General features: G+C 38.4%; 3 protein-coding genes across 3 annotated transcripts; all 3 read left to right on the top strand.

Moving 5' to 3' along the window:
• On the top strand, positions 1-9,872 carry LOC137744914 (protein PIR). Its single transcript, XM_068484729.1, has 30 exons — positions 1-311; positions 422-494; positions 652-716; positions 873-950; positions 1,065-1,184; positions 1,272-1,342; positions 1,428-1,520; positions 1,624-1,693; positions 1,775-1,839; positions 2,076-2,271; positions 2,373-2,524; positions 2,881-2,974; positions 3,099-3,314; positions 3,797-4,008; positions 4,220-4,361; positions 4,873-5,041; positions 5,225-5,301; positions 5,577-5,747; positions 6,041-6,117; positions 6,195-6,297; positions 6,431-6,550; positions 6,635-6,778; positions 6,882-7,031; positions 7,138-7,281; positions 7,473-7,560; positions 7,827-7,954; positions 8,118-8,325; positions 8,521-8,693; positions 8,794-9,000; positions 9,229-9,872. The coding sequence occupies exons 1-30, from the start codon at positions 258-260 to the stop codon at positions 9,421-9,423; spliced, it is 3,855 nt and encodes a 1,284-aa protein (XP_068340830.1). The 5' UTR covers positions 1-257; the 3' UTR covers positions 9,424-9,872.
• Positions 9,873-11,883: 2,011 nt separating this feature from the next.
• LOC137744915 (probable leucine-rich repeat receptor-like protein kinase At5g63930) lies at positions 11,884-15,588 on the top strand. Its single transcript, XM_068484730.1, has 2 exons — positions 11,884-14,890; positions 15,021-15,588. Exon 1 carries the CDS (start codon positions 11,956-11,958, stop codon positions 14,317-14,319), a length of 2,364 nt encoding a protein of 787 aa, XP_068340831.1. The 5' UTR covers positions 11,884-11,955; the 3' UTR covers positions 14,320-14,890; positions 15,021-15,588.
• Positions 14,440-15,355, top strand: LOC137745388 (probable leucine-rich repeat receptor-like protein kinase At5g63930). Its single transcript, XM_068485337.1, has 2 exons — positions 14,440-14,890; positions 15,021-15,355. The coding sequence occupies exons 1-2, from the start codon at positions 14,440-14,442 to the stop codon at positions 15,353-15,355; spliced, it is 786 nt and encodes a 261-aa protein (XP_068341438.1).
• Positions 15,589-25,557: the final 9,969 nt, after the last annotated feature.

Raw genomic sequence — 25,557 nt, 5'->3', positions numbered from 1 at the left:
TAGTCAGGCACTGATAACAACCGCCTTCAGACCCACACACAGCGGAAACGGCTCGCTCGCGATCTCCTTCCTTCCCACCTAAAAAAAAAAAAAAAAAAGGCACTCACCCGCAAACTCCGTCAGCCAAAAGCGCTGGCCAAAAAAGCTGCTTAAACTCAAAGCAGAATGCGACGATGCTGCTTTCCTTTCTAATCTAAAGCTTCTACTCTGAAAGCTTCAGTTTTTACTCAGATCTTACTGTAGGAGAGACTTCAGCCATGGCTGTTCCTGTTGAAGAAGCCATTGCCGCTCTATCCACCTTCTCACTCGAGGTCCGAAAAATGGCTTTAATTTTGGTTGAATTCACATTAATTTGATTTAATTGTGTTTATTCTGATTTTTTTATTTATTTATAATTTTATTTAATTTTGGTTGAATGTAGGATGAACAAGCAGAGGTTCAAGGACCGGGAATTTGGGTTTCGACTGATAGCGGCGCAACGGATAGTCCCATCGGTGCGTTTTTCGTTTCTTTTGTTGGAATTGGAATTGTTTTTGGTGTTGATTTGGAAGTCTTGAGTGAAGTGGTTGATATTATGAACTACATTTAACTTTTTTTTTCCAATTAAAGCAACTGTCTTGAAGTTTAATTGTTGTTATTTACATTTTGTAGAGTATAGCGATGTTTCCGCTTATCGCCTGTCGTTGACAGAAGACACAAAAGCTCTCAATCAGCTGGTACATACTTATTTGTTGCAATTTTTGTCTTTGAATCGATTTTCGGTGTAAATGTAGACACAAAGAAGCATTTTGGCTACATTTTTGTACTCATTTTCGGATGCATCTGAATGTTGTCTTTGATTGTGTTTTCGATAAAAATTGCAACTTATGCAGAATGCTCTTATTCAAGAGGGAAAGGAGATGGGATCAGTGCTTTATACGTATCGCAGTTGTGTCAAAGCACTTCCTCAGGTTAAGCTCTTCCTTCAAGTTGTCACCGATACAAGCTAGCATTGTTTCGGAAAATCTTTATAAATGGTTGAGCTGACTTGTCTCTAACGTGTGTGTATGTATCTTTTGTGGCAGCTTCCTGATAATATGAAACAAAGTCAAGCTGACTTGTATCTAGAAACATATCAAGTTTTGGACTTGGAAATGAGCCGTTTGCGTGAAATACAACGATGGCAAGCATCAGCTGCCGCAAAGGTATTAGCTTTTTCAAACCTCAATTTACACACTTTCTTTGTTATCCTTGATTTGAAATTTCACTGTGGCATGGATGTTTTTGTACAGCTAGCTGCAGATATGCAACGGTTTTCTAGGCCTGAGCGACGCATTAATGGCCCCACAGTAACTCATCTCTGGTATGCAATAACATTTCCGAAACATTTTCTTTCTTTAGTTTTGGCGTGTGTCAATGTGGGTCCCACTAATTTGTTCATGCTCCAGGTCCATGTTGAAGTTACTTGACACTCTGGTGCAACTTGATCATCTCAAAAATGCCAAAGCAAGCATACCGAATGATTTCTCTTGGTATAAAAGGTAAGACAATTATTACCATTCTATATCTTTTTTTTACTGTACCTTTGACATGGCATGTAATCCATGATTAGTTCTCTTATTTGGCTTACTGTGAGTTTTTCAGGACATTCACACAAGTAAGTGTACAGTGGCATGATACTGATACGATGAGAGAGGAGCTAGATGACTTACAGGTGTGACTGTGGTCTCCTTCACTAGCTTCATGATATGCAGATTTAGATGGATGCGTAATATCACTGTATATGTTGCTGCAGATTTTCCTTAGCACAAGGTGGGCTATCTTATTGAATTTGCATGTGGAGATGTTCCGCGTGAACAAGTATCCTGTGTACCGGAGGCATTGGACTCATTTTGTTAGACATTACAATTCTATATGAAATGAGTAGAAGAAGTGACGACTGATACTTTCAACTCTACTCTTTTCACTTAATTGGAGCTACTAATTTTGTTCACCTTGTCCAAAAATTATAGTGATCTGCCTTTTCTTGTTATTGTCAATTTGTTACATTTGCAATTGGTGATACAGTGTGCTATGAGTTCCTTGACACAATACAGTGTAGAAGACATCCTTCAAGTTCTCATAGTCTTTGCTGTTGAGTCATTAGAGCTGGATTTTGCACTTCTGTTCCCAGAGCGGCATATTCTTCTACGTGTTTTGCCAATTCTTGTTGTTTTAGCAACATCATCGGAAAAGGATAGCGAGTCTTTGTACAAGAGAGTGAAAATCAACAGACTGATCAATATATTTAAGGTAATATATAGTTGTAATGATTTTCAAAGTTCAGAAATTAAAAAGTTATCTGCACTCTCACCTAAAGGCTTCTATTTGTTTCTTTGTTATTTGTCTTCCAGAATGATCCAGTAATTCCTGCATTTCCAGATCTTCATCTTTCTCCTGTTGCAATCATGAAAGAATTGTCAATATACTTCCAGAAGTTTTCCACCCAAACTCGTCTTCTTAGTCTTCCCTCACCTCATGAGCTTCCATCCCGCGAGGCACAAGAATATCCTTTGATTTTTTTTTCATTATTTATTAAAAGTAAAATTGTGTTTTTATATTGGGAATTTAGCATCACTAAGTTGTATAAGAAAAATTATTTTCATTAATGCAAGTGAATCCACTTTTCTAAAGCTTGTGTTTTTGACCACAGCTAGATGGAACATTAGACTGCTGACTCAACTCTTACATTGTTATAGAAGTCTACTAGTAGTCTGATTATCTTTTATTGGGCACATGGGTATTTGCTTCGTTACCGAATCTAACTGCAACTTTATAGTTTTGTCTTGTTTAGTGTCTTTGAGATTTGCACAAAATCTCGTTGTTGGTGCATCTATTCAGTGAGGCCTTGACATGTTATACTTATCAGAGACATTATCTAATCATCAATCACATTGGATCCATCCGTGCAGAGCATGATGACTTTGCAATTCGTTTTTCTTCCTCCATGAATCAGGTCTCTTCCTTCTACTCCTCAGTCCTTCATCTCCACAAAATAAAAGTAAACCTGTATTATGAATATGAATTCTTTTCGGCCCTCTTATGTAATTTTCTGAAGTTGCTCCTTCTGCTTTATGTAGTTATTGTTGTTGAAGGCAACAGACAATCCTGATATTGATTGGTGCAAAGAAGTGAAGGGAAACATATATGATATGGTTGTTGAAGGTTTTCAGCTGTTGAGTAGATGGACTGCACGCATTTGGGAACAATGTGCATGGAAGTTTTCTCGTCCCTGCAAGGATATAGTTCCTTCTGAAACACAAGAGGCTTTAGCATCATTTTCTGACTATGAAAAGGTATTGTATCCCATATCTGAAATGTTGTAATTGCATCTATTGATCCCAGACCCAATAATTTGTAAATATTTTTAAGATTTCGGTACAAGATGCTAGTGTGATTAAGAAATTTAAAACCTGTGGAAAAAAAAGGCATAGCACGTAAATAATGAATGGAGGATTGGTAGTCCATCCTATGGTAACAACACATTACTAAAGAATGTGGTCGATGATGTAAATCTTTTTTCGAGGTCCCATTTAGCTTGAGGTAGGCTTTGAAAATTGGGTTGGAGCCTGGATCTCCATGCACATAATAATTTAATGCTTGGTTCTGTTTACTCAATTTTGAAATCGCCGTTTAGGTTATACATGGAAGAAACGTTAATGACCTAAAAGGCTAATGTTAACATACATATCTAACTTATATGTGCATGTCTTAAGTTTATCGATTCAGTTCTTGTCTGCCTAATCGTAGATCGCAACTATTGTGAAATCTCTCATAGGTGGTACGATATAACTATAGTGCAGAGGAAAGGAAAGCACTGGTTGAACTTGTTGGTTACATAAAGAGCATTGGATCACTGATGCAGTGCAACGACACTTTGGTAGCTGATGCTTTATGGGAGACAATTCATGCAGAGGTCCAGGATTTTGTTCAAAATACATTGGCCACTATGTTGAGGACTACCTTCCGAAAGAAGAAGGACCTATCTAGGTGGGACTTTAAGTTTGTTTAATATGATTTTTTCTTGGGTCTCTTACTGGAAAAGAGTTCTTAGTGGACTGGTTCATTGCTTTTGTATTGTTTTCTTTCTCTTTTATAGCATCAGTCAGTTTACCATAACGAAAATTGAAATACCTTATTAATGTAATATAAATTTTTGGTGCAATTTTTTCATTTTGCTTATAAGTTTCATTCAATTCAGGATCCTTTCTGATATGCGGACTCTTTCAGCAGACTGGATGGCAAATACTAGCAAGTCTGAGTCTGGATCCCTACAACAAGGGGGTGATGAAAGCAAAGGAAACTTTTTTTATCCAAGGCCGGTTGCACCAACAGCTGCTCAGGTTTCCTGCATCATCCTACTTCTTTCGTGAAATTTGAGATTTTTTTTTATTATCAGTTAATTAGGGATTTTTTTCCTTACTTGATATTGCTCTTTGTATTTTGGTTTTTTTCCTTCCATTTGTTCACTGGGAAACAAAATTAATCAGAAACTTCTATGTTGATCCAATTAGTACTTCCCTTGTAATCTGGATCTGCAAAGACCCACATTTATAATGAATAAGTTAAGGGAGCTTTTAATAGTAAATTATTAGCACCTTCAAGTTTTAAGCATATATATAACTCAATCTATTTTGCATGGGTCTTATATGTCTTGCACGTTCCTCTTTTCACCCAATACATAGATGCTCAATTGTAAGCTATTAAAGAAGTAGAGCTTAAATCGAGTTTCAAGTTGTGCTTAATTTTGCAAATTTTGGTAAACTACCAATTAATATATTTTTTTGGTACATTATCATATAATTCTCTCGCCCTAAGATTGAGCTCATTGATCAATTCAGTTTCTTTTTTCAGGCTCACTGCCTGCAGTTCCTGATATATGAGGCAGTGTCTGGTGGTAATCTTAGGAAGCCTGGAGGACTCTTTGGGAATAGTGGGTCTGAGATTCCCGTTAATGATCTAAAACAGTTGGAAACATTCTTTTACAAGCTCAGATTCTTCCTGCATATATTGGACTACTCAGGTATTCCTTCCAACTCTCCTTTCGTCTTACATGCCTTAGTCATAACGCTGCTAAGTCTTATGGCTTACAATCAGAGCTTGTCATTTTATCTGAAACTGATAACATATTGATTTGCTCCTTTCTTAAACTAGAATTTTTACCACTTCTATAAAATTCAGCTTTGTCCTTTTGATTCCGTTGCAGTGACTGTGGCAACTTTGACGGATCTTGGTTTCTTGTGGTTTAGAGAATTTTATTTGGAATCTTCTCGTGTTATTCAGGTAGCACACTATTCCACATAATAACTAGATCTCATTTGAATTGCATAGCATGTTTGACAATAAATGAATTATACTAGCATGTTGAACTTGTATAACAATGCATTCAATAGTTTATTTATTCCCACGCTTTTTTCTTGTATGTTTACAAAGTTGAAAGTGTTTCAGCTGAAAAAGATTTTCTGAAGTTGTATTGTACCCTCGGATAGTTCAGCCCATATTTTCTTAGCTTTGTTCGTTCTTAAATTTTATGAAACGTGTTTGTTCTTATTGATCAGTTTCCCATTGAGTGTTCTCTACCCTGGATGTTGGTGGATTACGTGCTGGAGTCGCAGAATGCGGGCATCCTAGAAAGTGTGTTGATGCCATTTGACATCTATAATGATTCAGCTCAGCAAGCACTGGTCTTGCTCAAGCAACGGTTCCTCTATGATGAAATTGAGGCTGAGGTACCTGAATTTTGTTTACTTATAAAAGATATTAGCCAGCACAATTATATTCATGTTTGCCTTAGGTGCTTGTTGCATTGAACTAATACTTAATTCTAGTAGTGTCCTTGTGGCTTCTGTAGGACAGAAAATTTGCATGCTGAATTTGTATCTTGCTTTGAAAAGAATATTTTAATAGTATATTGTATTTGAAATGGTACATTTATGGGTCTCATACAACTGCATGCATGAGAATAGATTGTTGTTTATCTCCTTGCACCATAGTTGATTAATTATTTTCATTTCCCTCTCAGGTGGACCATTGTTTCGATATATTTGTTTCAAAGCTTTGTGATAGTATTTTCACTTATTACAAGAGCTGGGCAGCAAGGTATGTCAACCTCCTTTGGCTTATCAATACCACCAATAGAGTAACCATTTTCATGGGTTAGTTGTCTTATCTTGCAGTGAGCTACTTGATACTTCATTCCTCTTCGCATTGGACAATGGAGAGAAATATTCTGTTGAGCCTATGAGGTTCACTGCCCTACTTAAGATGACCAGAGTGAAGGTAATTTCTAACTTTGATATGTGATTTTCATTAGTTTTCCTATTATAACTGGTTATATTTATGTTTTTCGAATACACGAGTTAAATAAGTATCTCTTTCCTCTACTTAAGAGTGAAAATTTCATTGCCTACAGTTGCTTGGGAGGATGATTGATTTGAGAAGTTTGATTGCTGACCGGATGAACAAAGTTTTCAGAGATAATATTGAGTTTCTATTTGATCGTTTTGAGTCTCAGGATCTGTGCGCTATTGTGGTAAGTAGTTTCACAGTTTTACTTTTGTCTCCTGGATAGTGTAAGCAATCCCATTGTTAACAAATATAACTTTTTGGTTGATAGGAATTAGAAAATCTGTTGGATATCTTAAAACATGCCCATGGGTTGCTATCCAGGGATCTCTCAATAGACTCGTTCAGTATCATGTTGAATGAGATGCAAGAAAACATATCACTTGTGTCATACTGTAGTAGACTTGCTTCCCAGGTTTGGCAATTTTTTCTTTGTCATTGTTACTAAGCTGCTTCGGAACTGTGAATGTTGAGTCTTTTACTTTCTATATTCACTTATTCATTTTGTTTTATTCTAGATTTGGTCAGAGATGCAAAATGATTTCTTGCCAAACTTCATCCTTTGCAATACTACCCAGCGTTTCACCCGATCATCAAAGGTGCCTCTTGTACCTATTCAAAAGCCATCGGTTCCCTCTGCCAAGCCTAATTTCTATTGTGGTACTAAAGTAAGAAATCTTCCTTGCCAAGCCTAATTCCTCATTTGTCATTGTAAGTGCAAACCTTTTGGTTGAGTATATTTTACTGTATTGAATATCAATTGTGTCATGGCAGGACTTAAATGCAGCTCATCAGAGTTTTGCACGGTTGCACAGTGGATTTTTTGGGATGCCCCACATGTTTTCAATTGTTAGGCTTCTAGGGTCTAGATCATTGCCTTGGCTAATTCGAGCACTTCTAGATCATGTATCAAACAAGGTATGTCATGCTATGCAGAAGTCCGTAGCTCATAGACAAGATTCAAATGTAAATATACATGGTTATTTGAAGTTGCACATGTTTCTCTGTTTAATTATTTCCATCATGTTAGAAATTTTCTTTGTTTAATGCATGTTAGCTTTTGATAACATTAACGCCATGTTGATTTTCATGGTCATGTGTGCTTTCAGATAGCTGCGGTGGAACCAATGATAACAGGGCTTCAAGAAGCTTTGCCGAAGTCTATTGGATTGCTTCCGTTTGATGGAGGCGTGACAGGTACATAGTGCTATGTTTTGTATGCGTTCTTTGCTAATTAGAAAAACACAAATGAATTGACTGGGTCATGACTCATGAATAAAAGTTAATGTTTGAACCTTTTTTGGATATAGCTGTGCTCTTTTGGTCCTTTTATATTAAGTTTTTCTGTGGAATATTGAAGCAATAAGTAGTGCATCTGCAAATAAAGCAACCCCGACCACATGTAATTTTGTCGCAGTGTTTGCGGTATATTCTGATTTTCCTTTGTAATTCTTTAAACCCAGGTTGTATGAGGCTTGTTAAAGAACAACTTAGTTGGGGAACCAAATCACAGCTTAAAAGCGAAGTTCTTCGAGGGATAAAGGAGATTGGAAGTGTGTTATATTGGTTGGGGCTTCTTGATATCGTGTTGGTTAGTGTTTTGAATACTTCAATGATAGCATTAGTTTTGCCATTGCTATGTGATATTAGGCAGGCGTATCCTGATTTTTGCACATCACATTGATTGCTGTTTTAATTGAAATTAATTTGATGGCTGGTTGATCCTTACTTTTACGATCTCAACTGCTTGACAGAGAGAAACAGATACAACACATTTCATGCAAACAGCCCCTTGGTTGGGCTTGCTTCCTGGCGCAGATGGACAAATACTGCATTCTCAAGATGGCGGAGAAAGCCCTATTGTCAACCTCTTCAAATCAGCTACTTCTGTAATTGTGTCAAATCCTGGGTGCCGAAATCCGACTTCCTTCCATACCTTATCAAAACAGGCAGAAGCTGCAGGTGTGCAGTTGCATGTTACTCCTAAAAAGTTCCTGCTTATACTATATAATTATGTAGTTCTTGTAAACTTTCTTTGGAGATTTTTAGATTCACATGCTTTAATTGAAATAAAATGCAGAAACCAGTAATCCTATTTTGGTTCCTGTTTTATTTCTGTTCCGCGTTGATGGTTTCAGATGTCTACTTTCACTGCAGATCTGTTGTACAAGGCTAACATGAATACTGGAAGTGTGTTGGAATACGCCCTAGCATTTACAAGTGCGGCTCTGGACAAATATTGTAGCAAATGGAGTGCTGTTCCAAAAACAGGGTTCATCGACATCACAACGTCAAAGGATTTCTATCGTATATACAGTGGTCTTCAAATTGTAAGATCTGGTGTAACTGGTTTAGTTGTGCTAGAAATCGGAATATTTCTCATCTTTTATTGCTGCTAACTGCTAACATATCGTACTTCTTAAATTGTAGTGGTACCTAGAGGAGTCTGTTCGAGTAACACCAAGCAGTCATGAAGTGCTGGGTGATTCCATAGCTTGGGGTGGTTGCACCATAATATACTTGCTTGGGCAACAGCTACATTTTGAGCTCTTGGATTTTTCATACCAGGTCCTCAACGTTGCCGAAGTGGAGTCTGCATCGATCAGCCAAGTCCACAAGAGTCCTCATTTTGTCCAGGTACAGAAGTTACGCATCCTTTTATCCGCTTCCACTAGTCTATAAATTAATTAGTTACTAATGTCTGTGGTCTACCGTTCCCATATTCCATTTGTTGTTTCTAATGTTTACGAATTTCGCATAAACTCTCCGTTCTCGAGTCGTCCTCTGATCAATGATGTCTTTTTGCATGCAAACATGGTATTGGTTTTAAGTTTTAACTTGGTTGTTTGGTTATATGTGGTGAAGGGATGGGACGGTCTGTTAGAAGTAATGAAGAAAGCAAGGAGGCTAAACAATCATGTGTTCAGCATGCTAAAGGCGCGCTGCCCGCTCGAAGACAAGACGGCTTGCGCTATCAAGCAAAGCGGTGCCCCTCTGCATCGGGTCAAGTTCGAGAACACCGTCTCTGCGTTTGAAACTCTTCCGCAGAAAGAGGCCTGAATTGAATTATATAAGTTAGGTCATTTCATTACTCCTTAATGCTTAAGCTGTTCTCTTCCTTTTGGTTTCTGTACTTCCTAAGCACGATTGCATTCGAAGTTATGTAGATAATGCAAGTGGAGAGAGAGAGAGAGAGAGAGAGAGAGAGAGAGAGAGAGAGAGCATTGTTTTGAAAAGTTCGTTATGAATTGCATACTCTCAACTTTTAGATGCAGACATGGGCTAAGCTAGTCTAATGTAGCATGTCGGAAGCTTTACTCTCAAGTTTGAATCTCTATTCTCCTATATTGATTAGAATATTATCTTTGTCAAAAGACATGACAAAGTTCTTCCGAAGAATGATAGGCTAGGCCCCGCCCGTTGGGTTCAGGCCGTCCCTCTGGAATCCCGATTCTTGTATCCTTTTTGTGAGGATCTCGGGAATCCGTAAATCGTATCCGTTCATTGTATATTGTCCGTTCATCGTATGTTATAATACAAGTGAAGGGATATTGAATAATATACTTTCTTTACATATTATAACAAGTGGTGTACCGATATGTGTGCTAGATATACTGAAAATTTTCTAGCCTAGGCAGTTGCTCCTTAGTTTGTGAGTATGGCCGTACGCCCGTACAGCCTAGTTGGTCCGGCCGGCCAGTGTTACTGTGTTAGGGCGGCCTTTTTGACATGTCAGCTGTCAATACAGTGCCAGTTGGTAGGGGTTATCGTCAGCAATGACGTATATATTTACGTCCAACTCATATAAAGGCAGTACTTATTAATAAAATTCTTTTTGTAGATCAAAAAGAGTAAAAATCTAAATAATTCTGTTAACAAAATTAAAGGAAAATAAGCAAAATAAAAGTTATGGTCAATATAGTAAAATAAATACAAAATAATTTTACTGTTTTATTTTGGTGTTTTACAATCAGGTAATCATATCAGTTGACACCATTTTCTCTTTCACGTTTTTCTCCCAAATAAAATAAACATTTAGTGATGAAACAATTATTCAGAAACAGTCATTAAAATATAAACAACCTTTTTAACGACGAAAAATCTTTTGAAGGTCATCACTAAAAAAATTTAGCGATCATTTTGTATTCTTTCTTCTAAATTTTATTTTCAAAGTTTTAAAGTAATATTTATGACAAGAGGAGAGACCAACTTGATGTAAACACATACACCACTACATGATTTCTTGATCCAATAACAAAGTTTCAATTGATATTTGCAGTCATTAATGACTAATGGCAAAAGAAAAACAAATATAATGCTTAATTATCTACAAAAACATAAAGCATTTACGTTTTCCAATCCAAAACAAGTATGGAAAACCTACGTGTTAGCCCAAAAAAAAATACAACAAAAAAACAAAAGTTATAGTGGAAGAGCGTACGAAGACCGAAAGGGGCAGCGGTACATTTGTTGCGGTGTCTCTCAATCATATATATATATATAACTTTTTTCTGAAAAAAAATAATAAAAAAAAAGACAACGAAATTGCGACAATCTTCTTTTTTTGGAGTCAGGAAGATTTATAGAGACATTTAAGCAATTGATCATCATCGTGTGATTCATCAACATTAGAAATCGAACCCAAACGCAATCATAAGTATAATCAAGTTTGACTTGCTGAAAACTAGATCATGCCAACTAAACCTTTTACCAAGACTCAAGGTTTGACCAGCCGGGATCAGTTGGTTCTTATATGCTTCTTTAAAAAGTATTTTCACTTAAAGCGCTTTTATTAGAAGCACATCGATTTTTGAATGAAAACTCTAAGTGCATTTTAAAAGAAGTATAATTTCTTAATTTGTTCTGTTAAACGTGATCTAAAGTGTTTTTAGTTATTTGATCTGAAAGCACTTCATGTTTTTTATGAGAGTACAATAGCAGCAGAACAATACAAAACTGAAACAATCTCAGTTGGTTTTTGTGAAACGCTAAAATATTATGGAAGAGGAGTGAGAGGAGAGAAAAGCTTATGCATCGTGCATGCTTTGTCGGCCATTCCTGCATCACTATCTCCCTCCTCTCTCTCTCTCTCTTCCAGATTCACACAAAGTAGGATCTTCTGAATCATTCAGTAGGGTGACAAAGTGAATGAACACTCGGCTTCTTATCCTTTAAAATTATCTTTAGAAAGGTGGCAATTCACTGCAATGACGCGCCACTCTTTCTTTTCAACCATAAACATCCAATGAATTTTCCCAGAAAGTTTTATTTTCCCGGGAAAGTGGAATGCGTTTCTTGCCGCTTCCTCGAGTTTTGGTTGCTTCTCTTTGATGGGATTCCTTTTTTTTTTTTTTCCCACTATTGGTCATCAACTCCAGGTATGTAAAATCATCGTTCCCTGCAAGTTATCAAAACCCTTGTATCTTTCTCAAATCTGAATCTTTTGCTTTTGTGATCACCCTTCATATTTGTTGTGTTAACTTCCTCGAAGTCTAGTTTTCGTCAAAAAAATCATGGAACTGTTGATGAGAAAGTGGTGCTGTGAGTGCTGAAACCCTACAAACTAAGGGTTATTGGTTTCAATTCCATTTGATGGTTATGGTGAACATGTCATATGGTTTCTTGATTACTATAATTGTCCTTGTTGCTGCCCTTTTGGTTTTCGAATCCGAGGGGCTTAACGATGAGGGTCAATATCTTCTAAAATTCAAGAGCGGATTAGTTGATAGGTTTGATCATCTTGGTAGTTGGAATTCCAATGATTTCACACCTTGTGGATGGAGAGGAGTGAATTGCAGCAGTGGATACAATCCGGTTGTGCTGTCTCTTGACTTGAGCTCAATGAATCTTTCGGGTTATTTGTCTCCGAGCATTGGCGGATTGGTTCACCTGAACTATCTTAATCTTTCTTTCAATGAACTGACTCGGAGTATACCTGAAGACATCGGAAATTGTTCGAGTTTGGAGGTTCTATATTTGAATGACAATAACTTTATAGGTCAAATTCCTAAACCAATAGCTACGCTTTCAAGTTTACGAGTACTGAATCTCTGCAACAATAGATTATCAGGGCCTATCCATGAAGAAATTGGAAATCTTTCATCCCTGTCCCAATTGATTGCGTACTCTAACAATCTTAGCGGAATTTTGCCGCGCTCTCTTGGAAATCTCAAAAGATTGAGGACTTTCCGGGCAGGGGAGAACTTAATATCCGGACGCTTGCCTACAGAGATAGGTGAATGTGAGAGCTTGGAGTTTCTTGGTCTAGCGGAAAATCAGTTAAGTGAAGAAATGCCTAAGGAGCTTGGAATGCTTGAGAATTTGGGAGCTTTGTTTCTTTGGGGTAACCAGCTTTCCGGGGTTATTCCAAAGGAGCTTGGCAACTGTACAAATTTGGAAATTCTTGCCCTGTATGAGAACAAGCTTGTGGGAGAGATTCCAAGGGAGCTCGGAAACATTGCTTATCTGAAGAAGTTGTATCTTTACAGAAATATGTTGAATGGGACAGTTCCAAGAGAGATTGGCAATCTTTCTCTATTAGCACAGATTGATCTTTCGGAGAACTTATTATCGGGAGAGATACCGGTTGAGCTCAGTAAGATAGCGGGATTGCAATTGCTTTATCTTTTCAAGAACCAATTCACAGGTGTTATTCCAGATGAGTTCACAAGTCTTACAAACCTGACTAAGCTCGACCTCTCTATCAATTTTCTCACCGGTTCAATTCCTACCAGAATCCAGTACTTGACTGAACTGATCATGCTGCAATTGTTCCACAATTTGCTGAGTGGCGTAATCCCTCAAGGCCTTGGAGTGTATAGCGCGCTTTGGGTGGTTGACTTATCCGAAAACTTCTTAACGGGGGGAGTTCCTCATCATCTCTGCAGAAATTCTAACATGATTTTGTTAAATTTGGGGTCTAACAGGCTCACTGGGAATATACCAAATGGCATCACAAGCTGCAAGTCATTAGTGCAGCTTCGTCTAGTTGGAAACAACCTCACGGGTACTTTTCCATCCGAAATGTGCAAACTGGTTAACCTTTCTACAATGGAGTTGGATCAGAACAAGTTCAGGGGAGCCATTCCTCCAGAAATTGGCAACTGTAGAACTTTGCAAAGGCTGCACCTTTCGGACAACTACTTCACATCGGAGTTGCCTAGAGAGATTGGTAGCCTCCCACAGTTGGTGACCTTTAATGTCTCATCAAATTCTCTTTCTGGAAGGATACCGCCTGAAATTTTCAATTGTAAAACACTTCAACGGCTTGATCTTAGCAATAACAACTTTTCAGATGCATTGCCAAGTGAGATAGGAACACTTTCTCAGTTGGAGCTTCTCAAGCTTTCTGAAAACAATCTTTCCGGAAACATACCAGTTGCGCTGGGAAACCTTGTACGTTTGACTGAGCTACAAATGGGTGGCAACTCATTCTCTGGCAGCATCCCAGCGGAGTTGGGTTCCCTTTCGAGCCTGCAGATTGCATTAAATCTCAGTTTTAACAACCTTTCCGGGCAGATACCTCCTCAGCTTGGAAATCTTATCTTGCTGGAATTCCTGCTACTCAATAACAACAATTTGACAGGTGTAATTCCAGGTGTTTTCCAGAATCTTTTGAGTCTACTTGTCTGCAACCTGTCGTACAATGCCTTGGCAGGGCCTATCCCTCATTTACCATTCTTTCAGAATATGAATGTTGACAGCTTTGTTGGGAATAAAGGACTCTGCGGCGGGCCTCTTGGTGATTGCGCAACATTACCATCTTCACTCTCTTTTCCTCCGGATGTGGCGAAGAAACGCCCCCACTTGGGTAAAATCATCGCTATCATCGCAGCAGCTATTGGTGGTGTTTCTCTCATTTTGATTGCAATCCTTGTTTATGTCATGAGACGTCCCACGAGTGTAGTTTCTTCGTTGCAGGAAAAATCATTCTCTTTGCCGGTTTTGGACATCTAATTTTGTCCAAAGGCTGCAGGGTTCACTTTCCAAGACTTGGTTGCGGCGACTGAAAATATTGATGAGAGCTTTACAATTGGAAGAGGAGCTTGTGGAACCGTGTACAAAGCAGTCTTACCGATGGGTCATACAGTTGCTGTTAAGAAAGTAGTATCCAGCAGGGAGGGGAACAATGTGGATAACAGTTTTCATGCTGAAATTCTAACTTTAGGAAAAATCAGGCATCGAAATATTGTAAAGCTATGCGGTTTCTGCTACTACCAGGGTTGCAATCTTCTGCTCTATGAGTACATGGCGAGAGGCAGCTTGGGAGAATTGCTTCATGGAACATCTTGTAGTCTTGATTGGACAACGAGATTCATGATTGCCCTTGGGGTTGCTCAGGGTCTCTCTTACTTGCATCATGATTGCAAACCGATAATCTTTCACCGTGATATAAAGTCCAATGACATTCTTCTTGACGACAAGTTTGAATCTCGTGTTGGGGATTTCGGGTTGGCAAAGGTGATGGACATGCCACACTCTACGACTCTGTCTGTAGTTGCAGGTTCTTATGGATACATTACTCCTGGTAAGCTATCTTTTAACTAATCTTAATACCATACAACTTAGAAGATCGATTTGATATAACCCCCGAATGCTATCTGTTATAGTTAGGATGATTAATGCTTTAGATACTGATACATAATCTTTTCTTTCAGAATATGTATACACTTTGAAAGTCACAGAAAAATGTGACATCTACAGCTTCGGAGCAATCCTTCTGGAGTTGCTGACCGGCAGAACGCCTGTACAATCGATAGAGGAAGGCGGTGACCTGGTAACTTGGGTAAGAAACTATTTTCTGCTCCATTTGTTGTCTTCAGGAGTACTCGATGCTCGATTAGATTTACAAGATGAAGCTACTGTCTCTCACATGATTACTGTCTTGAAAATTGCTTTGATGTGCACCAGTATGTCCCCTTTCAACCGCCCGACCATGAGAGAAGTTGTTTCCATGCTTATTGGGTCAAATGAGAGGGAAAGGATACTTTGAAAGTGATTCATCAAATCATGATACCAATTCCATAGATATACTGAACCTTGATTCTAATTAATCCTAATTTTCTGGGGAATTTTGGTTATCCAGGATGAGTTTTTTTTCTTTTAATTGTCAATTATATATACTCATCCCTGTATTATTTAAACAAATACAATAAACTTCTCCCTATACATGTACCCTATGACTTCTCGATCCATTTGACGGGGATAACATGTTCCGTTTTTCATACGGTAAGCAGAATATATCTGTTATGATCCTACATTTGATGATTCATTGTTTGCTTTGTTATTCCAGTAAAATACAATTGTTTCTCGAACGCTCGAAAGGCGTTGGTAGCTTGCTCTCTTCTCTTTAACTCAAATATTATAGAATCTAAACCAAGCAAGACTTCCAATCAAATATTTTAGTACAAAACTAATGTAACATCTCATATCGTCCAAGGGAATGGATCCTGTAAGCCTGATATGTATATTCCCATATCTACATAGCATGAGGCCTTTTGGAAGCTCACTGGCTTCGGGTTCCATAGGAACTCCGAAGTTAAGCGAGTAGCACACGAGAGCACTCCCAGGATGGGTGACCTATCGGGAAGTTCTCGTGTGAGTTCCCAGAAACAAAACCGTGAGGGTGTGCTGAGGGCCCAAAACGGACAATATCATGCTACGGTAGAGTCGGGCCCGAGAAGTGATCCACTAGTCAGCTTTCTTTAAGTTGAATGTACTGAGGCGCTGAGGACAACAATGGCAAACGGTAACCCTGCACAACTTTTCACCAGTTCCTTGCCGAGCTCCTCCTCGTACGTGCATGCCTTGGCGTCTGAACCTGCATTCATATGTTAAAAACTTCAAATTTAAAGAAAAATCGTAAAATGAATCGATCTAGATCACTGAAGAATAGTAAACTAGCTGCTACCTGAGATCTTCAACACCCTAACTTGAATCGCAAATATGACATTCTATCCGACCCCATATTTAAATTACTCGATCGACCATCACTAACGCTACTGTGTCTCTCTGAGGGTGAGTATGCCAACGATATCTATGTGTGTATACATATAACAGCTTGGCAGTGGCCTTGGATTCGCAAATGATACAAACAAAACAAAAAAAAAAAATGAAAGTAATTTCTCGAAGGCAAGACACACGGTGAACATACACCAAAGTTATGGGATGTGCAAAAATGCACTTCAAGTTGGCTAGCTAACCCACTAACGTGAGAAACACGAGATGCATAAAAATAATCATGTTTATGCATTATAGTGCAGATTCTATTTTCATCAATTTTCTTGCCCTCTAACAATTAACTATCTAACTTACTAACGTTGTCTCTCTACTAAAAACAAAGCAAGTTGACTAAGGTATATAGATTATAGTGTGTATGTGACGCGAATTTAAACTAACCTAAATATACTAGCCATCCAATTAGTCTTGTTATAATAAACAAGAAACAAACGTAGACAACCCAATAAAATCTTAAATCATACAGAAAAAAAAAAAAAAAAAAAAAAAAAAAACCCAAGCAAATCGAGGATTCAGATCCAATTCTATATCATACATGTACAAAAGAAAAGATTATATATATATATATATATATATATATATATATATCAGCAATTAACACGAATGATCATATATTCATTTACTGATTAATATTACCAGAAGTGATCGTTGCCGGCAGGCCACACGAGGTTCGTGAATTGCTGAACATCTTGTAAGTTTGTAGCATGATCAATTGCAAAGGTCTCGTAGTAAGGATTCTGAGGTGGTCGGATGTAGCCACTGGTTGCGATGTTGTTGCGGGCACTGCTGTCTTTGGTTTCTGTGGGCAGATCAAACAGATCCTTAGACTGCGCCACCACCTTGTCAACAAGTTGAGAAGAAACTCCGTCGTATGCTGCCACAAAACAACCGTGTTCTTCAAGTGCACGTCATACTTGATTGGCCTTGGAAGGCCGACAACTACCCGAACCTTCTTCCTGGACCTTACTGCCACTAATTGTAAAATCAATTATTGTAACTTTTGGCGACGGCATTTCGGAACCCGACTCCATACCTTGTTTCCTCGATCGGTCGTCGCTAAAACAACGGTGGTGGGAATGCAATGAGTGAACCAACTGGGTTGCATATAGATATAGATATATAGTGGCTAGGCAACTTAGGAAAATATTAGGGTTACTATACTTTTTATTGTTATATATATATTGACATGATTCACATGGTATCTTTTTTTTTGTTCAACACGTCGCACGTGATTTTATCTCTTATATACTATGAATCCTGTGATCAAGGCCGGCTTAGGGTGAACGCTATCGTTGTGTGCGACCGCACAAGATCCAAGAGTCAAGAGCCTCCGGTGGCCACTGGCCAAAATTTGCAGGGAGAGTAGAGGACATGCATGTGCGAGGAAGAAGAAGATGCGTTGTGATAACTTGGTATTTGTTAATTTATGAATTATAGAACTTATACAATGTGTTTACATTTCAAGTCTCCTGTTTCTTTTAGGATAGTCCTTACGCTCATGGTTATAATTTTATGCTATTTTGGGATCTAGAACAATCCAGCTATATATAGCAATTGAAATAATAATATATTAGATGAAGCCACACGCTATGAATGTATAAATTTTAAGAAAGTATATACGAAAAAGTCAAAAGTTGGAGAGAAATATGAGAGAGACAAAAAGAAAATATGGATATATATTTTCTTAAATTACAGATGTTATGATGATATTGTTGGAAATTCAAATAAAAACAGGCTGTAAAAGGTTGCTGCTAGTTTCTTTACAGGTTGTATCCACACATGCTGCAACTACAAAGACTAAAGTTTCCTCCATGTGCTAGCTGAAAGTGTGTTGAAAGACAGCAGAGATGTGAGCTGCTGTGTGCAAGCTGTCCAAAGTTCACATGATCTGTTTGCATGTGTTGTCTTATTGTTTATTCATTTTCTGCTTGTATAAATAAGCCTCCTTGCTAGGCTTTAGAATTATCCCATCCGAATCCCACTTCCAATTGTGAAGAAGCTTGTAAGCTTTCTTATTCCATCAGTTTGTAAACCTTTTTTTTATATATATCAAAGTCCAAGTGTTTTGCCAAAGCTTATTGCTTCCCTCCTTTCTCTATTTCTTTCCTTGTCCAATTTTATTGAGAGTGCAAAGTGAGAGGTGTGATAGAGTTTGTAAACTTATCACCCACATATTTTGGTATTGAGTTAGCAAACTCCTTTGAATACCAACAATTGGTATCAGAGCCAGAATACCATTCTGGCAGGTGCAGCAGTTATGACGTCCAACTTAGTGCAACTCCAAGTTCCCACATTGAAGAAAGAAAATTATGAAAGATGGTGCATCCAATTCAAAGCATTATTTGGATCACATGAGCTATGGGAAGTTGTCAGTAGTGGGTATGTTGTACCCACTGCCGAGCAAGAAGCCGTATATACTGCGGATCAAAGGAACACTCTCAAGGACTTACGAAAGAAGGACCAAAATGCGCTGTATCTTCTATACCAGGGTTTGGAAGATTCAACGTTCGAGAAGGTTGCAGAAGCAACAACGAGCAAGCAAGTATGGGATACACTCAGTACAATCTACAAAGGAGTAGATCGAGTCAAGAAAGTGAGGTTACAGTCACTTCGAGCAGATTTTGAAACTGCTCATATGAATGAAGGGGAGTGCATCTCCGACTATCACTCAAGGCTCATTATGATAGTAAATCAGATGAGGAGAAATTGCGAGAGACTCGATGAAGTACAAGTTGTGGAGAAGATACTCCGGTCACTCACATCTAAGTTTGAGCATGTGGTGACTGCCATTGAGGAATCCAAGGATTTGGAGGTGATGAACGCATAGGAGCTACTAGGATCCCTCCTAGTTCACGAGCAACGCATTCAGAAGAATGCAAACCCCACAACGCTAGAGCAAGCTTTGGAGTCAAAGTTGAATATTGACAAATCAAATGGAGGTCGTGGGCAGTGGAACTCACGTCATGGGAGTTCATCTAACCGTAGCCGAGGACGAGCTCGAGGAAGAGGTCGAGGCTATGCACAAAATCGAGGTCAGTCTCAGGAGTGGAGATCTACTCGAGGAAAGGCGCATATCCAGTGTCACAACTGTAAACAATATGGACATTATGCCAATGAATGTTCACATAAAAATGGTGAGCATGTCAACATGGCAGAATCAAGTGGAAATACTGATGAAGAACTTACAGTCTTGCTAGCACACCATGATTCCAGTAGCCAACAAGATGTTTGGTATTTGGACTCTGGTGCAAGCAATCACATGTGTGGAAAGAAAGAGTTTTTTGCCGAACTCAAAGATGGGGCCTATGGATCTGTAAGTCTTGGTGACTCCTCAAAGTTGCCAGTTGAAGGCAAAGGGAAGATCAAGATCATCCAGAAGGATGGTAAAGAAGAATACATCTCCGATACCTACTACATACCAGGTATGAAGAGCAACATTCTAAGCATTGGTCAACTGCTCTAGAAAGGGTACATTATACATATAGAGAACATGCTTCTCACTCTCAGGAATGCAAGGAGAAAGCTTATTGCACGTGTTCGAATGTCAAAGAACCGGATGTTTCCGTTGAATTTGAACACAAAGATTGGAAGCTGCAACATCGGTGTAATGGAAGATGAGTCATGGAAATGGCATCTTCGATTTGGCCATCTTCATTTCAATGGCCTAAAGTTGCTGTCAAGTGGAGGAATGGTTCGTGGTCTACCCCAAATTGAAGCCACACGCCAAGTATGTGAAGGTTGTGTGCTTGGCAAGCAAGCACGACTATCGTTCCCTGTTGGTGATACATGGAGAGCAAATGCACCACTGCAGTTGGTGCACACAGATATATGTGGTCCATTGGATCCCATGTCTTATGGAGGTAATAGGTATTTTATTACCTTCATTGATGATTTCAGTAGAAAGACTTGGGTCTATTTTCTCAAGGAGAAGTCAGCTGCCCTAAAAATTTTCAAGGAGTTCAAGGCACTCACAGAGGCTGAAAGTAACCACAAACTTGTGGCTGTGAGATCAGATAGAGGTGGAGAGTACACCTCCAATGCTTTCCAAGCATACTGCAAGGAACAAGGAATTAGGCATCAACTTACTGCTGCCTATACCCCACAGCAAAATGGGATAACCGAAAGAAAGAATCGAACCATCCTTGACATGACAAGGTCCATGCTTAAGGAGAAGAATTTGCCAAAAGAGTTATGGGCAGAAGCTGTAGCTTGTTCGATTTATTTGTTGAATCGATGTCCAACAAAGAGTGTCAAGAGGATGACACCACAAGAGGCTTGGAGTGGATACAAGCCGAATGTTACACACCTAAGAATTTTTGGGTGTGTTGCATATGCTCAAGTTCCAGAAGCCAAGAGGAGGAAACTTGATGATAGAGGTGAGAAGTGTGTGTTTGTGGGCTATAGTGAAGAGTCCAAGGCATACAAGCTCTACAACCCACTAACTGGCAAATTAGTGGTTAGTAGAGATGTCATCTTCAGTGAGGAAGAGGCATGGAAGTGGAACAACAAAGAAGTCAGTAAAGAGAAGATCGTTTCCACTGATTTTGAAGAACCAGAAGTTGTACCACTTGTTGAGCAACAACCTGCTCAAACAACCACAACAACTCCATTGCACAGAACTGCAAGGAGTGGTCCAACATCTAGTGAAGAAAGCAGCTCATCAACTCCAGTAAGGCTAAGAAGTCTCACCGAGATATATGGACAAGAAGAAGAAGAAGAAACCAACTTTTTCTGCTTGTATGCAGACCACGAGCCTCTCTCATTCAATGAAGCTGTGGAAGAAGATCGTTGGAAGAAAGCCATGGAAGAAGAGATCCATGCTATCGAGAAGAATGACACTTAGGAGTTAACAAAGCTCCCACCAAATCAGAAGGCTATTGGTGTCAAGTGGGTTTACAAGATCAAATGCACTGCAGATGGGAGTGTGGATCGATACAAATCAAGGCTTGTAGCAAAGGGCTACAAACAGAAGTATGGAGTGGACTATGATGAAATCTATGCTCCAGTTGCAAGACTTGACAAGGTAAGATTACTAATCTCTTTTGCCGCTCATCATAAATGGAAAATTTATCAACTAGATGTCAAGTCAGCCTTCCTTAATGGAGTTCTTGAGGAAGAAGTGTACGTGGAACAACCAGAAGGCTTCCAAGTACAGGGAAAAGAAGATAAGGTGTATCGTTTGAAGAAGGCTTTGTATGGCCTCAAGCAAGCACCACGAGCTTGGAACTCAAGGATTGACAACTACCTTCACCAAAATGGATTTCAGAAATGTCCATACGAGCATTCAGTTTACATGAAGAATGGTGCAAAAGGGGAGTTCTTAATTATTTGTCTCTATGTAGATGACTTGTTGTTTACAGGAAACAATGAAGCAATGTTCTGTGAGTTCAAGCAATCCATGTTCAGTGAATTCGAGATGACTGACAATGGATTAATGTCATACTTTCTTGGCATAGAAGTGAAGCAAGGAAGTGATGGTATCTACATTTCTCAACAAAAGTACATGAGAGATATATTGGAGAAATTCAATATGGACAAGTGCAATATTGTCAACACTCCAGTTGCAACTGGATTGAAGCTGTCTAAGGAAGGAGAAGGTGAGTTTGTAAACTCAACCGTGTACAAAAGCTTGGTTGGAAGCCTAAGGTACCTTACAATCACAAGACCTGATATAGTTTATGGTGTTGGACTCGTGAGTCGATACATGGAAACATCAAGGGAGTCTCATTGGTTGGCCGCCAAGAGAATTTTGAGGTACATAAGAGGTACTCTAAACTATGGTCTATTTTATAATTTTGGTGAAGATGCAAAATTATTTGGTTATTCAGATAGTGATTGGGGAGGTGACCAAGATGAAAGGAAAAGCACAGCTGGCTATGTGTTTTTTCTAGGATCAACAACTTTCTCATGGACTTCAAAGAAGCAATCAATTGTTGCTTTGTGATCGTGTGAAGCCGAGTACGTTGTTGTAGCCTCAACCGTGTGTGAGGCAATTTGGTTAAGAAATCTGTTGAAGTCAGTGTGTCATCCACAAGTGGAATCGACTGTGATTCATGTGAATAACGTGTCTGCAATCAAACTTGCAAAGAATCCTGTTCAACATGGAAGGAGCAAGCACATTGATACCAGGTTCCATTTTCTAAGGGACCATGTGAAGCAAAAGACAATTGAGCTTGTCTATTGTCACACAAAGGAACAAGTGGCTGACATCTTCACTAAGCCATTACCAGTTGAATCATTCCGGTTATTACGTGAAATGCTAGGCATGAAGGCATTTTGATTTGAGGGGGCGTGTTGGAAATTCAAATAAAAACAGGCTGTAAAAGGTTGCTGCTAGTTTCTTTACAGGTTGTATCCACACATGCTGCAACTACAAAGACTAAAGTTTCCTCCATGTGCTAGCTGAAAGTGTGTTGAAAGACAGCAGAGATGTGAGCTGCTGTGTGCAAGCTGTCCAAAGTTCACATGATCTGTTTGCATGTGTTGTCTTATTGTTTATTCATTTTCTGCTTGTATAAATAAGCCTCCTTGCTAGGCTTTAGAATTATCCCATCCGAATCCCACTTCCAATTGTGAAGAAGCTTGTAAGCTTTCTTATTCCATCAGTTTGTAAACCTTTTTTTTATATATATCAAAGTCCAAGTGTTTTGCCAAAGCTTGTTGCTTCCCTCCTTTCTCTATTTCTTTCCTTGTCCAATTTTATTGAGAGTGCAAAGTGAGAGGTGTGATAGAGTTTGTAAACTTATCACCCACATATTTTGGTATTGAGTTAGCAAACTCCTTTGAATACCAACAGATATGTGAGTGAAATTTGAATAAAAAATTGAAAAATTAGAGATGCTACAATGATATCCTGGTAAGCTATCTTTCAACTAATCTTAATACAATACAACTTAGAAGATCGATTTGATATAACCGCCGAACGCTATCTGTTATATTTAGGATGATTAATGCTTTAGATACTGATACAAAATCTTTTATTCCAGAGTATGCATAAACTTTGAAAGTCACAGAAAAATATGACATCTACAGCTATGGAGTAGTCCTGCTAGAGTTGCTGACTGGCAGAACGCCTGTACAATCGAATGGGGAAGGCGGTGACTTGGTAACGTGGGTAAGAAATTATGTTCTCCTCCATTCATTGTCTTCAGGAGCAATCGATGCTCGATTAGATTTACAAGATGAAGCTACTGTCTCCCACATGATTACTATCTTAAAAATTGATTTGTTGTGCACAAGTTGCCCCCTTTCGACCGCCCGACCATGAGAGAAGTTGCTTCCATGCTTATTGGATCAAATGAGAGCGAAGGACACTTTGAAAGTGATTCATCAAATCATGATACCAATTCCATAGATAATACTGAACCTTGATTCTAATTAATCCTAGGTTTATACTCATCCCTGTATTAGTTAAACAAATAAACAAATACAACAAACTTCTCCCAGTACGTGTACCCTATGACTTCTCGATCCATTTAACGTGGATAACATGCATGTTCCGTTTTTCATACAGGAAGCAATCTGTATCTGTTATTATCCTATATTTGATGAACTTTATACAGTTTTTGATTCATTGTTTACTTTATATTGGCAGCTTGCTCTCTTCTCTTTAACTCGAATGTTACAGAATCTAAACCAAGCAAGACTTCCAATCAATATTTTAGTTCAAAACTAACCTCGTGACAGTCACGGCGGATAATGTTAAGAAATCAAACATTCATCGGTGACTAAAACATTCAATCTCCTTCTTCTCTGGCTAATTCATATGTACTGCGTCCTTGTCTGCATTTTCCTCATGGTGCACTAATCGTTCCAACTCATTCGTCGAACTGCTGATCAGGATGAAATAAGAAACAATTAGTTAAACTAGTCAGCTTTCTTTAAGTTGTGTATACTGAGGCTCACCTTGGATAGACATTGAATAACAAAGGCAAATCACAATAGCAGGCAATATGCTAGTCCAAGTTCTCAATCTTACCATTATATAAGATCTATCATTTATCTGGCCCTTGTATCAATTTGTCAATTTTCTTTTACAATGTGGCATAATATCTTACGATGCTAGAAACAATCGCCTCACCCAAATACGATTCTTATTGTCAAATATGAGAGAAGTATGTCTGTTCGCTACACAAATTTCATAATCTTCATTTGAAAATCATCCATAAAAAATTTTATTTGAAAAAAAAAAAAAAAATCATTTAGTCATCCAAAAGTATGAAAAAAAAAATTGGTGTAAGTGTCAAATTTCAATCATTTATTCGATACATTTGGAAGAATATTTCTAACTCAAATAATTTTTTTTGTAAGAATGATATTGAAATGATGACAAAATTGAACGATTATAATTATGAAATTTGAACGATGAAAATACGGGATGTGCAAATGCTTGGTGAATGCATGTTTTAAAGAGGAACGTGAGAGTCATTGACAACAAAAGTAACCATAGCGCAGCCATGCACACATCTTCGTAGTGGAATTAAGTGCAATAATAACTAGAGTGCCCTACCAAATACGGATACCGTCACCTAGACATTATGCGGCCTTATATAGTATTACGTGGAGAATTTTTTTTTTTTTTTTTAACAAACGATATTATATTTTTTAAGGGGGTGGAGAGTGGGCTAAGTCTCTCATTAGGCTAGTCATAATAATATAGTTTAAACTTGCTTTTAGCGAAAATCAAACCTAAAATCTCTCTTATACAAGTGAATATGAATACCATTACACTGTAATGCTAAACGACTGGAGAAAAATTTACATATAACATTGTATCATTGATACAAGCCGGCAAAAGCTGCTACTGCTACCATTGTGGTGATGAGCCATTGGATTGCAGGTTGCTTGGAGTCCCACTTCTGTGTCCCTAACTTCATAGTTGTTGACCCCACCATACATTTGCTCCGATGGACTCCGGCTGCAATGTCACAATGAACTTAGTCGGAAATGGACTGATGGACTCGGGTTCAAATCACCCAATAGACTCATGTTTGAAAAGGCCCAATGGGTTCAGTTCGAATAGAATTCTTTTTAAGAAATGTTATTGACACTTCGAAAATCTCATTTTACACTCCTTATAAGTATATATTTTTTTCTAAATATAGAAAGTTTGAAGTGTAAAATAAGAATTTTAGAGTGCTAATAACAATTTTCTTCTTTTATGAGACCCCACTTTGT

Source organism: Pyrus communis, chromosome 9 (genome assembly GCF_963583255.1).
Source record: "Pyrus communis chromosome 9, drPyrComm1.1, whole genome shotgun sequence".
NCBI lineage: Eukaryota > Viridiplantae > Streptophyta > Magnoliopsida > Rosales > Rosaceae > Pyrus > Pyrus communis.
Note: the sequence above shows the minus strand (reverse complement) of the source record. Positions and strands in the feature narration are given on the sequence as shown.